The sequence below is a fragment of the Sprattus sprattus genome (genome assembly GCF_963457725.1).
Source record: "Sprattus sprattus genome assembly, chromosome: 11".
Lineage (NCBI taxonomy): Eukaryota > Metazoa > Chordata > Actinopteri > Clupeiformes > Clupeidae > Sprattus > Sprattus sprattus.
In genome coordinates this window covers 23,235,594-23,251,996 of record NC_137909.1, presented here as the reverse complement: position 1 = coordinate 23,251,996, position 16,403 = coordinate 23,235,594, and the positions used below count along the sequence as shown (strand labels likewise).

General features: G+C 44.7%; 1 protein-coding gene across 1 annotated transcript in view; it reads left to right on the top strand.

The window, feature by feature from the left end:
* Window positions 1-250, top strand: part of dnai1.2 (dynein, axonemal, intermediate chain 1, paralog 2) — a gene marked incomplete at both ends in the record, with an annotated part of 34,496 nt that extends 34,246 nt beyond the window's left edge. Inside the window, one exon of the mRNA XM_080847529.1 lies at window positions 149-250. Within this exon, the coding sequence (XP_080703655.1) occupies window positions 149-250 (102 nt within the window). The remainder of the gene's footprint in view (window positions 1-148) is intronic.
* Window positions 251-16,403: the final 16,153 nt, after the last annotated feature.

Below are 16,403 nucleotides of genomic sequence, written 5' to 3'. Positions count from 1 at the left end.
ACACTCTTAGACGGGGATCTCCACGCTTAAATAAACTCCAGAAATCCTGACTGCGTCTTCCGGCCCGTTCTTCAAGTTTGGCGTGCTCTTTTAGATTCTATCAACGCTGTCTCTCTGACCGTCTCTGCCCTTGTCCGTGTGTCCACAGGAGAAGAAGGGCCAGGAGACGCCCAAGGGCCCCGAGGTGGAGCTCGCCAAGATGGAGAAGCTCCTGAGTTTGCTGAGGGAGCCGGAGAGCAACAGCAGTTAAAACATCAAGATAGGGACACCTTCTGTTCTCTTCATCTCTCTCTCTCTCTCTCTCGCTCTCTCTCTCTCTCTCTCTCTCTCTCTGTCAGTAAGACAGATTTGTTAGAACTATCTGAAGGCCACGTTATAGATCCCCAATCAAATCTCAAGGTCTACAAAAAAAAAAGGAATTAAATGAAATCTGTGAAATCTAAAAGTAGCTCATATGAGAATATTCTTACCGCTGCAAAAAAAGAATGACAGACATTTCGGCTTTGAAAATGTATTTATTAAAAAACAAAAAAAACACACGCACACATCAGATCAAATGCAGTATTTTGGTTTGTCTCATCTGTTTTGGTTTTGTCTGCTAAGTGTTTCTCTGTTTTAGTGGAGATGTTGTTTTGTGCAGGGGGAAAAAGGGGAGCTTTCAGTTCTCAGTAGGTGTGTGTGTGTGTGTGTGTGTGTGTGTGTGTGTGTGTGTGTGTGTGTGTGTGTGTGTGTGTGTGTGTTTGTGTGTGTGTGTGTGTGTGTGTGTGTGTGTCTGTGGGTGTGGTTGTTTTTGGTGCGAAATTTGATGCAGATGTGTCACTGAACATCTGCACAAGAGTTGCTTTGGGGTTGGGCGTGACTCGGAAGACAGATCTTCAACAAAACACATCATGGCCCAAAACATCTTTACACCCAAAGCAAAGGAACACCCAAGTGATGATCACAAATGAGACACTCATGTTTTAGGCACGGCCCAGTCTCTGAGACCAAGGCGTTCCTACACTTGTGCAGTGATTTGCAGACGCCTACGATTATCACAACACACTCCCGGACGCCCTGTCCCCTCTGCTTCCTCTTTCTGGCTCACATGCCATATCAAGCAACATCCAACCAGTCAGCTGACAGCACAAAGTTAAAGCACAAATCCATGCAGCATTCTTTAGTTCCTCTTTATGACAGAACTTTTTTTTTTGTATGGTACCAGATCACATTTCTGGTTCTGGTTCTAGTGTGTATGTGTTGCAGATAGCGGTAGCATATAGAACATTGTCTGATGTGATGTGCATGGTGACTGAAGGAACATTAGAGACACTTACACTCTTGGGATACAAGTTAGTTGGTATTGTAGTCAGTCCAGGTCTGTCCATTTGGTCCAATTAGATGTCGTTATTTGATTGGTATCATTTCTGTTGTTCTAGTGTCCACACACACACATATGATTGTTCAGGCGACGTTAGAACTTGTGGGAAGAAGAGAGGGAGGGCCTCTCCTATTATATAACACACTCTTCATGGAGTGGTGTAAGTCATGTTACACCCACACCTACTCGACAATCACATCCTCAGGCTCTCTCTCTCACACACACACAAGCTATTTTTCAAATGTCAGTCCGACCAGGAAATATACCAATAATTATGGCAGCACTTTTGAATAGCACTTCATTTAATATTCTGTGGTAGGTGTTAGTGTGTGTGTGTGTGTGTGTGCATGTGTGTGCATGTGCGTGTGTGCGTCTGTGTGTGTGTGTGTGCATGCTTGCATTTGAACAGAAAGAAAAGCACGGCTGGTTTGATGAGAGCCAGGTGAGAGGGCTCACGCCTGACATTTCAGATGGGATGAGTCAGTCACTTCTCGGGCCGTAGTCTGGCGCTGACGAGCTGCTCCCAGCCGTGTGTGTTCAGATATTCACCCAATACCACATGAGAAAAGGGCAGGCAGGGCGAGAGGGAGGGAGGGAGGGAGGGAGAGAGCGCTGGGAAGCTTGCAGTTGAAGGCAGCTTGCTTTAAATATATCTACATCCATGTTTATGCCAACTCATCTCCCCGGGCATAGGGTCCATCATGCCTCTTCTAGAGGCCAGTTTGCTTACACACACGCACTCTCTTGTTCTCCCTCTCTCACACACACACACGCGCGCACGCATACAGACATGCCAGGAAAGCTGCTGGCCAGGGTTTGAATCTGAGCAAGCCATACAGGTGGGCACGGGGCAGTCACCTGGGGGAGGGGTAGGTGCTCAGATGGGCACAGGGCAGACACCTGGGAGAGGGGTAGGTGCTCAGGTGGGCACAGGGCAGACACCTGGGAGAGGGGTAGGTGCTCAGGTGGGCACGGGGCAGTCACATGGGCAGGGGTAGGTGCTTAGGTGGGCACGGGGCAGTCACCTGGGGGCAGGGCAGGTGCTCAGGTGGGCACGGGGCAGTCACCTGGGGGCAGGGCAGGTGCTCAGGTGGGCACGGGGCAGTCACCTGGGGGAGGGGTAGGGGCTCAGGTGGCGCTCAGCAGATACTTGTGTTCGTTGCGCTCATGCTGGCCCTGCTCCGGGGTGAGCACCGGCTCCCTCTCCTGGCTGGAGGGCACCTTGCAGGCGTGGTAGAGGACGAGGAAGAGCACGAAGATGAGCACGGCCACCAGCACGTTACACACGATGGCCACCACCGCTGCCGTGGACAGGCCCACACTGCCGGAAGATTCCATGGCGAGCGCATGGGGTGGTGTGAGCGGCTGTGCGTTCTCCCCTACACATGCAACAAGTCACAGATGCAGTGATGTTTTCCTTGGATCTGCTGTCAGCCTGTGCTCCAGTGGGATGCCTTTGGTCTGTTTGTGTGTGTGTGTGTGTGTGTGTGTGTGTGTGTGTTTGTCAGTAACCTTCGGCAGGAAATGCCTCACAGTCTTGGAGGTTCAAAGCAGTCTGAAATGATGTGTGAGGCTGATCTCGAGTGATCTCGTCCTGTCCGCCTCAGTCCTCCCCCCTCCCTCTACTCTTCCTTGAAGATGGGATGGCCTACTTTTGGACTTCCTAATGAGCTCCCCTCCGCGCCCTTCATCTCTCTTCATTTACGTCTCCATTAGTGTCTGCATGTTCCAAGCCATGATGCAGATGTTGCACATCTCAAGTCATTGATTAAGAGAGAGGGAAAAAAAACAGAGATGACAACTTCCCCCCTTTCCAAAATCTTTCTCCAGATCTCGTTTCCAAAGTAGGAGTGATGTCAAGGACAGCCTCGTCAGGCAAGCGTACAGAAGCTGCTGGGGGGGGGGGGGGGGGGGGTTTGATGAGGCGCCCCGCTCACATCTCCTCCCGTCCAGTCCGTCCTCCTCTGGTCTCCTACTCGGCGAGATCACTGGACATCCCCTGTAGGGCTATCGCCTGCTCCCGATGGCTCCCTCTGGGATTCTCATGGTCCTGCTGGCAGAAGGAGATATTTAATGAGGATTCGTGAGTGAAACTCACTCCCTCCACAACACAGAAAGGGACCTAAATTACAGACACGAGCTCTGACTTAATGAGCTCCCCATCATTGGCAAACCATTTGCCAGGCCATTAACCTTCACATGGAGGCCCTTGGGTGGGTATGGGTGATTGATCTCTGTGTTTATTTAAGAGATGACATGCACATCAACATGCTTTTGGATCTCGTAGTTATGGCACTCATATTTTGTAGCATCCCACCCCCCCCCCCCCCCCCCCCCCGATATATGGTCAAGACTTAACAGATGGTTTTCTTGATTTATTGAAATCCTTCCTTACACAATCAACCAACCACCGGAAGAGCTAGGCAGAGTAAAAAGAAAATACATTTATTACCAACTAGCCAGCGTCATGTATTAACCTAACATTTTCAATGCTGTGAATCAACTTAGCAAACGGTAACAAAAGTCTTATTACAGTCTCAAATCACTTCATTAACATTAACTCACATAAACAATGTCATATTTCATGAACACTGACCTTTTGCCTCTTCGGAGGGTGCTAAAACAATCAAAATATTTATCCGTTTCAAAACTATCTCTCAGTGACTTTGTTAACATCTCTGTTACATTCTAATCTCTATGGCTGGCGCAAGGAACTAATTAAAGCAAGTCACAAAATTGAAACAATAACAGTCCCTCAAAGCAAAGTACAATACAAGGCGATATAAATTCACAAATAATAAATGCAATAATTATAGATTATACTGTGCTGTCTTTAGAATAATTACAGAAATTGGGTCATTCACATATTTAAAGATTATTAGAAGTCTTTCTATGTAAACGAGAAATTCTAAGAGGCTGTCAATGCTTGTGAAATGGTCTTTCATTTCCAGGTATTTCCTTGGAGACTCCCTAGGACAGGTTTGATAAAGAGGTTTGTTTAGTGGTTGTTAGTAATGTTCAGCTGACTGCGTTGTTGCGAGTCTGCTGTCTTTCTGGGCGTTTAATCCTGTCTTCAATGAAGCCTCGAGAAGACACACACACACACACACACACACACACACAGATTCTTCCGAGGGTCCCATCTGTTCATAGTGAGCCTAGTGTTTTTCTCATTTGCGTTTGCAGCAAGGACCCACACACCAAACACCATATGCCTCCTCTGCTCTTTTTCATATTCTCTCTCTCTCTCTCTCTCCCTCTCTCTCTCTGAATCTCTTCATCTAGATCTCGCTTCTCGAATGAGTGCACAATCAAACACTCCATCTTCCAATGCCTCCTCATTGCAATGCACATGCATTACGGCACATGTGTGTGTGTGTGTGTATGTGTATGTGATTGTGCGCGCGTGTGTGTGTGTGCACTTCAGGAAGTTGTTTTTCATTACTATACTGGCTTATTATTTATGCTTATCCGCATATGTATGCGTGTGTGCCCGTATAGGCTATTAAAATGAGAAGGGATATGCACAGGCTAAACTTGGAATACTGAAGTGTTTAATGACTTAAGCTATGAAACACGGATGAAAGTTCCCGGATGCAGTGATTCCTTACGTCCGAGATCATTGATCCCCGGTCCTCCCACTTCCCCTTCAACTAGCCTACAGAGTCGAGCCCACACCACCCCACCACCAGATCAGCTTACTGGGACTAGTCTGTATGCTGTGCTAATGGAGGTCTCAGCGAAGATCCCATATCCCATGAAACTGATATTCGTACACACACACACACACACGTAGAGACTCTTGCGCATTCATAACAGTTTGCTAAATCCAACGGATACGTACTCCGGAACAAAAAAAACCTCACACATGCATATTGGTGTGCGCACACACATATACGGTATACGGCACACACATATTTTGTACTGTTCTTCTAATAATTCAGTACACATGCAATTATACTAAAACAATCTGTTGTGTCCTCCCACGCACATTCTGGACAGAGAACTCTAATGCATATGGCAGAGGAGGCCATGCTCTGCTGGACTGAGTCTTGGGCGCCAATGCACATCAGACCAACCTAGCATGAGAGAGAGGGAGAGAGAGAAAGATAGGGAGAGAGCGAGATAGAGAATGAGATAGAGACAGGGAGAGAAAGAGACGGAGGAAGAGAGAGAGGGAGAGAGAGAGCCTTACTGTGAATCATATGTCCCTTTGGTAGTGGAGGATGTTAGTTAGTTTGCAGCTGTACATACAGTACATACATATTAGTTTGTGTGTGTGTGTGTGTGTGTGTGTGTGTGTGTGTGTGTGTGTGTGTGTGTGTGTGTGTGTGTGTGTGTGTGTGTTCATGCACGAATATGATACACAGATAACACCACTGTTGAGTTGTGTTGTGTGCATCTGCACATGCCCTGTGCGTGTAGGCAGCATACATCAGGAAAGACGTACATAAGAGTGTGTGTGTTTGTTTTCTCGGTTGACAGTGTTGAAACAGCTGCACTTAAACTCCGTCCAGCTCTTCCTCCCTCAGTGGCAGATACTCAGGTCTACAAGTGCCTCAACCCACTGAGCACATTCATCACTGTGGCAGCAGTTCAGTGCAGCAGCAGCAGCAGCAGCAGCAGCATGTTAAAGTAGCCCACGCTGTCAGAGAGGAACACTGGATCTGCTGCTACAGACTTCACAGGCAACACAGAGAGGCGGAGCTGAACAATGCACACTCGCCTCGCGCTAACGAGCTGGAGATGCTAACGGCGTCTCTGCCGGGAGGGCAACGGAGAGAGTGTAATTACAGACACACACACACTCACACACACACACACACAAACACACACACACACACACACACACACACACACACACACACACAAACACACATAAACTCACACACACACACACACACACACACACACACACAAACACACATACACTCACACACACACACACACACACACAAACACACATATACAAACACACGCGCAGCCTGAAGAGGGGTCATTGTGGAAGGGTGATCTGTGGTTTACTAAAGAGCCTGTCAGCACACACAATAGAGTTCACATCCTCTCCACTATGAAGAAGGAAAAAGAGAGAGAGAGGGAGAGAGAGAAGGACATGAAAATCGAGGCGAGCACTGTGTCTCTTCATAGTCGAACCCTGTGCAGATTACAGGGAGCTATTCTGAGACACACACACACACACACACACAGATGCACATACAACCACATTCTTACATAGGCAAAACACTCTGAAATGCAAAGAGAAGGAAGCCATGGCTTATCCAAAGGTGTACTTATAGGGTTACCAGATAGCCAAATCCACTGTGCTTTATCATACACTACGCTGATACTGAAGGTGAATATATACAAAAACAGCCGAGTCGCTTGCAAATGAGAAGGTGCATGTGGCAAAACAGCCCAGTAGGAGAGAGATGTCATATTCTCTATTTCCATAGAAGGTTGACCAGCTGTGACCACACACATGCGCCTGCGCACACACACACACACACACACGTACCCACACACACAGCGAGAGAGTGTGAGAATTCATCCAGGTTTATAATTCATCCATTAACTTGACTTAACAAGTATTCTCTGACTAGTTCTGAATGAGCTGTTGTCAAAAACACATTTGAGTAGCCAAATATCTCTTGCTCCAAAATGTACAAACAAACCCACTGACACACACACACACACACACGATAAGAGAGATAGATAGAGAAGAAGAAAGAAAGACCCTGGGACAGAGGGAGAGAGAAAGACTAGGTTTATTTATATTAGTCACTAGTATCTATAAATGCCATAGTATTTCATAGGTATATTTCTATAAGTCACTCGTATCTATAAATGGCATAAATAGCCTGCTGGTGCTGCATTGGCCATCACCATTATATCCTAAACACTCCCCATAGGCTTCCACCGCCACATGGCTGCAGTCAGTGTACATTCTTCAAGAGAAAGCTCATTAGCTGTGGATGCTTTCTCAGGTGCCTTACACAGTCATGAGTGGGGGTGAGTCCTTAGGCTAGCAGAAGGCTGTTGACTCTACTCTCTGCAATGAAGGAGAGTTGTTGGATGGGGAAGAACAAGTTCATGAAAGGTTAATAATCTATTTCATTTATCCTCAAACTTAAGTGTTAGGACTTTATTTTTTCCAGTGAATTCTGTTACACAATGCAAACGTAACTTAAGCTCAGAAGAATGAAAATCTGTATTCTAAACAAATGACATGCACTTGCACTCCCTTACTGCATTGATGTGATTGTGCATTAAGCAAAAATGATCGTGTCAAACATCCCCACCTGTAGCTGAGCCCATTACCTATGCCGGAATTCCCTTCCATGGGGCATACGTGAAAGAACATGGACAACCATGGCGTTACCATGGCCTTAATGTCAGGGTTCCAAACTGCAAACCTTGTTGTGTAAGGGTTAAGCCACCTGAAGACTGCAAGCTGAAACATATCAAGACCTGAGATTCGCCTGTGAATGTCGGCCTCCACTTAAGACGGTGGATAATGGTATTTAACACAACACAGTGAAAACCAACATCAGCTGCCTGAGGTAGCTACTTGTGGCTTCTCGTGAACTTCCCCATTCATGTTAGCTAGCAAAGGAGATAATTGTTCTGAAATTGGATGTTGCTTTCCGGCTTAAAGTTTGAATCTTCAAATGATGAAGTGGTTCTATGGAGAGTCTGATTCGATTAAGGGCCTTTCAGTTTTAAGTCAAAATAAGTTCATTTCCTCTGTGCTTTTCAGGTGCTTAAAGGTCATAAACAGTCTGAAATATTTCCACTCACAGTGCCTGTTAAACGGTCTCTGTTAGCTCTATCTCTCTCTCTCTTTCAAACACACATACACACACACACACACACACACACACACACACAAAGGCACTAAAACATTATGCCCTATGATGATTCAAGTGACAGACGGGAGCACAAGCTATTTCCCATAGCACATAAACACCCACCTCTGCCTCGAATCCTGAAATACACATTCTGCCAATTCAATCAGTCATCTGATGAACAGGATGCAATGTGCCAAGTATTCAGGACACACACACACACACACATACACACACACACACACATACACATACAAATGAACAGATTGGCACCATGAATATGCCAGCTCTCAGAGCTAAAAACTGGTATTCACACAAACATACACACACACACACACGTACACAAACACACACACACAAACATTCACAAACACACACACACACACATACACACACACAAACATACACACACACACACACACACAAACATACACACACACACACACACACACAAACATACACACACACACACACACACACAGACATACACACAAACACACACACACAAACATTCACACACACACAAACCCACACACACACACAAACATACACACACACACACACAAACATACACACACAAACACACACACACACAAACATACACACACACACACACAAACATACACACATACACAAACACACACACACATAGAGAGTGAGTCTCCCACCTCCCCAGTAAAAATGCCACGGACTAGCAGGAAAGCATAGGCCACTGGGGAGTTTCTGTTGTCGGAGAACAGCAGAGAGAGGCCAGGCCAGGCGAGTCATTCTTGGGTAACCGCAGAGCCACGAGCGCTAATACGTTTATTAACACCATAAATCTTCATCAGAGACACCCTACCACAAAGGTCCCATTACAGTTTTTTACGATCGGATACACACAATTTTGACTGCTTCGTTTTGCTTTTCAATCGCCTCACACAATAAGCACAACCACACACCCAATGAGCAAAAACATCAGATCCATTGCAAAATGAAACACTCTTGTAAAATCTATACACTCATTTAACAAAACCATATTTTGTTACCATATGAAACACACACATTACATATACTGAATTCTGTTTGTACCACTTACACACTTCTGTTATAAACCTAAAACACTTTTAGCAATACTACTTCTCAGTGATTAGAGTAGTGTAAGTGAAGTACACAGAGAAAGTGAAAATACACAATACAGTAAAACACTACCCAAGACCAATGCAGATGAAAATATTATTTACGTAATTCTCTCCATATATCCAAATCAGTCAACATGGAGAATCACAACAAAACATGTCTCAGTTTTCATGCTACTTCAGTTGTGTGCATAACACTGTAAGCTCAGCAAATATCAGACAAAGGTGAAAAGATGTTTCCAATACAGGTTACAATTCCATTTACAGTCAAATGTACAGATTTGTCAGTGTCGCCAGTGTTGACTGAGAGACCTGATGGATATTACTGTATTGAAAATGGCATGGTCACCGATAATGTTTGCTTGAATTTCTCTGAGCCTGATAGCATTACGTATTTGCCAAAAGCATGTTTATGATCTCTATATCTTGTTCTTGCGTGAATATGGGCCTGTCCTCCTTTCAAGTTTACTGTATTTGATACATTTGGACTTCTTCTCCTTTGAGCACATTTTCCTTCTGCTACAGGTCTTCCTCTTCCTCTACTTCCACCTTGACCTCAGCCTCATGGCATGGCATGGCCTCTTCCTCCTTCTCCTCCTCTGTGGATTCCCCCCTCACCCTCACTCTTCTTCTTTTGACTCCTTCCATTTTGGTTGAAGACAGATTACAGTTACTCATCTGCTGCATTTCTATAGTGCTTAAACCTGTTTGTTGTGTCTACAATTAAGCAATCATGTGTTTGGGCACTTGATGGCTGTGTTTATTTGACCGGCTCATAGGTGTGGTAACTTGACAGAGTGTTTTGGAATTGCAAGGAAGTGACCTCTTGATATACGTCTGTGTCTAAAGCATAAAAGTGTGTTTAGTGCTTTGCAAATCACTTGTGTGTATGGTTTCGCAAAAAGTGTGATGTTTAAATGTGCTTATAGTTGTGCAGATCTGAGCCGTTGTTTTGCTGCTTGAGTGAAGGTTTTGATAAATGTGTTACACTTTTGATTTTAGTGTGTATCCGATTGTAAAAAACTGTAAGTTGCCTTCTGAAAAACGATAATTGTGCGTTTATTGTCTCATAACAAATACTTATTTTGTTAGTTTGTTTATTTGCAATTAATCTTGTTTCACAAATGTGTTGAATGCTTTTTAATGTAATGTTTTGCTACAGCAAGCACAGTTCATTTGAATGTTGTGGTATTGGGTGATCGTACCATCCATAAGGCAATTAGGAATGAGGAGAGACTTGCAGGATGGTAAAGGCACATATTCGTGTTTTTTTTTGGGGTGAGAGGCACACAGAAATGTTCCAGATATCACCATAAACGGTTCATACACGCACCAGATTTGTTCTTGAGAGTTGAAGGCTCCTTGAAGAAACCACTTCACTGCTTGTTTGTATTGCTCACACAGAGCCTGAAAATGGGAACAGCGTTTGGTATGTTTGATATTTACAGCAGCATCAGGCAGGCAGGAGCGAGAGCTCTGTTTGTGTGTGTGTGTGTGTGTGTGTGTGTGTGCCTGTGATTCTCTCAGATGGAACACACTGTCTGTGGCCCTCCGCTCTAGTGTGTACGTGTCAGACCCGCCACAGGGAGGAGCAGCGGGCCTTGGACGCTTTGTTTTAGTGTCTTCGTCTGGAGAAACTGTGCAGACGATCGTCATGTCAAAACAGCGGGACAAAACCCCTCCTGATTTTTCCCAAGTTCAGTGAGAGTGAACATGAATAAATGAATGAAAGAATGAATAAATACATACATAAATACCCTTTTATATGATCTGAGGAGTGATGAGGGGCAAGTCTGTGCTCTCAGAGCTATTTTTGAGCGAAATAGAGTATTGTCTTGGTCAGAGCAGAGCGGTGCCAAAGTGTCTGTCCTGGTGACACCCGCAGAAGACTCTCATCATCAGTACAGCATCATTGCCTTGGGCAGACTAGTCAACACTGAGGCAAACCTTGTATAAAAGGTCCTGGCCAGATATAGGCTACAGTTCTTCACAGGCTTTTTCAAAGTGCCTACAACACAAGAATAAAGCTATGAGTGATATCCAAAATGTGACAATAAAGACGATAAAGCAACTGCTCTGTTTTTCCTCCAGTTCGATAAATCTGATACCTAGTAGATGTAGCATGATGCAGGAACGATTTTTGAAGGCTTGCAGCATAGGCAAAATGAGCACATATTAAGTGCACTGTGCACAAGAAGCTATCCACTTAGAGATGGTGAGGGTAATCTAATACAACTAGGCCAGCGAGCGGCAAGTGAAGATGCCTCATGTACTGAACCTGGCCAGCGCCACAAAAACAGTGACAGCAGGTTTCATTCTCTGCACAATGTGACCTGCTGTGGCCCTGTGGGACAGGGCACCTGAGCCGCCGCTAGAGGCAAGCCCGTGAGCTGCCATGGTCAGCCTGCACAGCTCCCATGTGAAGAGCAGCTCAAAAAAACATCTTTGCAATAGGTCATGGTGTCAGTGCATTAAAAGGCCGTTACAGGTGCTCTGCTTTTTCTCAGTTTTATTACTAGACCTCCATATTCATTCTGGGCTCTGAAGTCAAATGCATTTATATCATGCATTATTTCAATTTATGTTTTACAACTGCATTTATATCATGCGTTATTTCATTTTATGTTTCACAACTGTACTGCCATAGCCTACTGTTTTTTCGATGGCTGTCAAAATTGAGGAAGACGTACATGCAGAATTATGTACATGCTACCACCTTACAGTTCTTTACGCACAGCAAAAGTATCCTTTGAAGCTCGTACACATTGACATACAGTCAGGCATCTAGAAAGGAGCCTTGTTAGCGTCCCTCTGGTGAACAAAAACACATCACTTTCTCAAAACAGATACCTCCGGCTAAATTGTGACCCGCATTAAACTGTGGACAGAGATATTTAAAGATAAGATAAGTGTAACAACACATTTCTGTATACCGACCACACAACTTTGTTTATTTCAATTTGTTTTCCAGAGAAAATTCTCAATTACCAAACCATCTTATACCCCGGATCAAATCAGTGTGGGAGCAGCGGCATATCTCAGCAGGATGCGTCCGATGCGTTGGCATGACTGGCCGGGTATCCATCTGGAAGGCTTCCTACGAGCGCAGCACGTTTAGCTTAATCCAGGCGCATTTTTAAGCGTCATAAAACAACATTCCTCTCTGACGACGATTACATATTTTTTGCAATAAAGCCTTCAAACTAGGTAAGAGAGCCAGACGCCAAATCCCAAATATGCCATTGCCATCAGCCTGCCAGCCAACTGCACAACATAGCCCGAGCCAGGGCTGGACTGGCAATCTGGCATACCGGGCGTTTTCCCGGTGGGCCGAGGTGCAATATGGGCCGAGAGTCCCGAATTTATTATTTAAAAAAAAAAAAAAAAAAAATTTTTTTTTTTTTTTTTTTTTTTTTAGAATTTTTTTTTTCCCCATATAATGGTCTGACCGGCTGGCCCACGAAAGTAGTTCATGAGCGGCCCTATTGACACTGGGCTGGCCCAATCACATCCCCTGGGCTGACCCAACACCAACCCCTTTCGGTTTGGACCTGCCTACATAATGCATTAGGACGGGAAACAAACTCAGCGTGGCCCATGGCCTTGACATGCTTGACAAGCGCATGCTAGTCTGCGGCCCATTGGCTGTCTTCTTTAGTGACAAGGGGCTCGTCCAATCATATCACCAAACACCTTCTACCTTTGGCTTGGGCGGTGCACAGAAACGCACGTTTCGTTAGAATCCTCCAGTCCAAAATGGAGAGAAAGCGAAAAGAGGGTGCGGAGAAACTGCGAGATAAGAAGAGGCTTGCTTTTCAAGCCTACACTGCCAAATGTGCCAAAATATCGTAAATGTTTGCCACGGCAGGGCCATCATCAGGTACCGTGGATGAAAGTGATAGGCCTACTGGTGGCGACAGCCAGGGAGATACGATACAACGACCTACGGTAAGCTTACTGATCATGAATTCAAACGTCTCTAAAATATGTTTGACTTAGGACCTATGTTCTATGGCCAAGTTCGTTTGCATTGTAAATACAAGACAAGTCTGTAGCTGTTGCTAGCCCTCAGCCTACTCTACTCTGAAACAGCCAGCCGTTAGCCTACACTCTATGTTGTGTGTTTGAGTGGTGGGCAAGCCCCTTAGCCTATTGGTGCGCGGTGCCATGTCAATGTTCCGAAAGCCCAGTATTCCCAAACCCTATGAAAATATGGCAATTTGTCCAGATAGCGAATTATGATAGCCCGTTATACGCTCCAGTTTGCCCCCCGAAGTTCAGGGGCGTGGTACAAACGTTAGTGCCACCTCATCAAGCGCGTTTCCTACAGGAGGAAATAGACTCCCTTCTAGGAAAGGGAGCAATACAGTCTGTACCTCTCGTAGACGAGAACAGGGGGTTCTTCAGTCGCTATTTTCTGGTTCCAAAAAAGGACGGAAAATATCGACCGATCTTAAACCTCCGTATTCTGAACAAAGCTTTAAAGTGTATGATGTATATTGTATTGTATTGTATTGAATTTAGATTAATTAAGACCACCACCTTAACACACAAACTCTTGTTGAACTCATAAAGTAGTAGGTTCAGTGACGTGCGGTGAGACAGCTGTCTTCTGTAGCTTCTGCGAGCCCATGAATCAATGTTTCGTTGGAATCATGATGTAACGTTGTTGTAGCGGGAATACAGCAATGCTATTTTCTAATTGGCAGGGCATATGATTCTAGACTTCGCTGAAGCGACTGAAACGGTGAATTTTGATCACATTCAGCGAAAGTTAACAGGTAAAACGGGAGAAAAATAGGGCGTCTTTAGGCCGTCCTGCCTAAAAGTAGGGCGTCCCATTTCTTCTTCTTTTTTTGTAGACGATAGGGCAGACGCCCTGCTAGCTAAAAGCCTGGTTGGTGTGTAGACATTCGAGAGACCAAAGGGTGTGTTATCGAATTAAGTGGGCCGGTCTGGTTCAAAATGCCCGGGCCGATTTTTTGTCCCAGTCCAGCCCTGGCCCGAGCCATTACATTAAGAAGCGAAATATCGATTAAAACGTTTTCACAAGGAGCAACATCATCTACCAAAAGAATTAAAAAATACGTTCGCCCCTGGTGCTTTGGCATAGTGCAGTCTGAATCTCATATCATGCACAAACTGCGTGAGGCAAATCGATTGGGTGAGCAAAAGTCCACCTGAGTTTATTTTGGCGTCTATGCCGAGAGAGAGAAATAAGCTACAAAGCCATTCAACCATAATTTAAAATGACTTCACTTCGGGTATTATCTTCACATCTTTATTGACTTCTCGCGTAGATAAAAACATGGTAGTCTACAAAGAAACTCAGAAAAATAATGAACTAGGAATATCAACGTCTGTAGCTTCTAATGTGATCATCAGAAGTACGCATCAAATAGATATTTATTCAGCTATATGGCGCAATGACAGCTGACATTTCAGATCTCTAACTTCTGATTCTTGCTCTTAGGTGCCCAGTGCGTGTTAGCCCACAGAGATGACAGATGACATATAGGCTACAGCCTTACACGAGAGTAAGCGGTACACAGTCAATACCACTTAAGCCTATAGCCAATCCCGTGTTGACTCCTTTATACAGTGAACTTAGATCATCGGCCATAGTCCCGGCGTTCTAAAGAAAAACACGCTTCGACATCAGATTATATAAAATCAAACGATATTCAGATGAAATATGATAACACAATTAAGTCTCGCAGAATATGACTGATTGTATAGAGCGGCCAACATCGATATCTTCGTTTGCATTTCTGTGACCCGCCTAAAATGACATTCAGTCAATATCTTAAAAGTTGTCACCTTTTAAATACAAATGTGAAAACAACTGCCCATCTTACTCTAGAACGTCTCTTCATATACTTAGATCAAAATGATGAAATAAACGACAAATTAGTAGGCTACATACAAGACAGGATACCAAATGCTGACGGATCATTGCCAATATCCATGCTTGACTTGGACATAAAAGAGTGAGATAGCGTACCTGCAATTTCTCTCTATAGATGATCGCGGAGACAACAGCCGTGCGTGCACCACTTTCGGATGAGATCCCTTATTTCAGCGAGTTTGTTGGTAAACACATCGTTCCGCAGGGGAATACATTGGCAGGCAGCGACCACACTGGATTGGATGCGACCACGTCGGTTGCACTCATAAACCAGAGAGGGAGAGGGGGAGAGGCGATGTTGTGGGTGGGTATTCCGAAAACTCCAGGCTTGTGGGTTTGACTAAAATAGCTGCATTGTACCATGCAGATGATATCTAACAGTTGAGAGATGCTTTAAGCCTACTTTGCGCATCATTCAACTGTATTAGTAGCATTTAAAAGCAACATTTTTTGAAGCACTAATGCCTTTTTGACATAGTCTGCTGTATAAAACCCTCTGCCATGGAGTCTTGAGTGATATGATACTTAGTCTTAACAAATGCCTTCCGTGTCTCTGACAAGATATGTGGTTAGACGGAGAAATGTGCACCTTACCTACACTGTGCGATATTTCTCGGTAATAGCCTGCCCCCCTTAGAGCGCTACAAAGGGACCATCGTGTAGTCATTTCACACAGTGAGAGAAACTGTCCATCAGAGTTCCTTTGCAAATTAAACGCCACCGTTACCAAACCGAGAGGTAGGCCTATCCCAAACAGTTTGCATGCAGGCTGGTGAGCTCTGCATGGCAACCCACATACAGAGGCAATAAAAACAGACGCCCATTGAACGGACGATATGTAACTGAAATTGATAGGAAATCGTCATTCAAGGTATTAGAAGGCTTTCCAATAACTCAAGTGTCTGTGTCAGTTATCTTCTGTTCAGATCATGCATTAAACATGCGGGATAACTCAGGCTGTCTGAAGAAGTAATCGCATGCCTCTCCCACATGTTCCAGACAGCTCTGGCTCAGATTGATAGACAACAATAATTCAGCATTCCTTTCCCATCTCCTCTGACTCCTTGTAAATCCTCAGTAGGCTATGCCATCCAAGGAGATGCTACAATGGTGGACTTTGTCCGGCCAGGAACTAAATATTTTCCTTGACATCCTTCCCAACAATGTTCAGC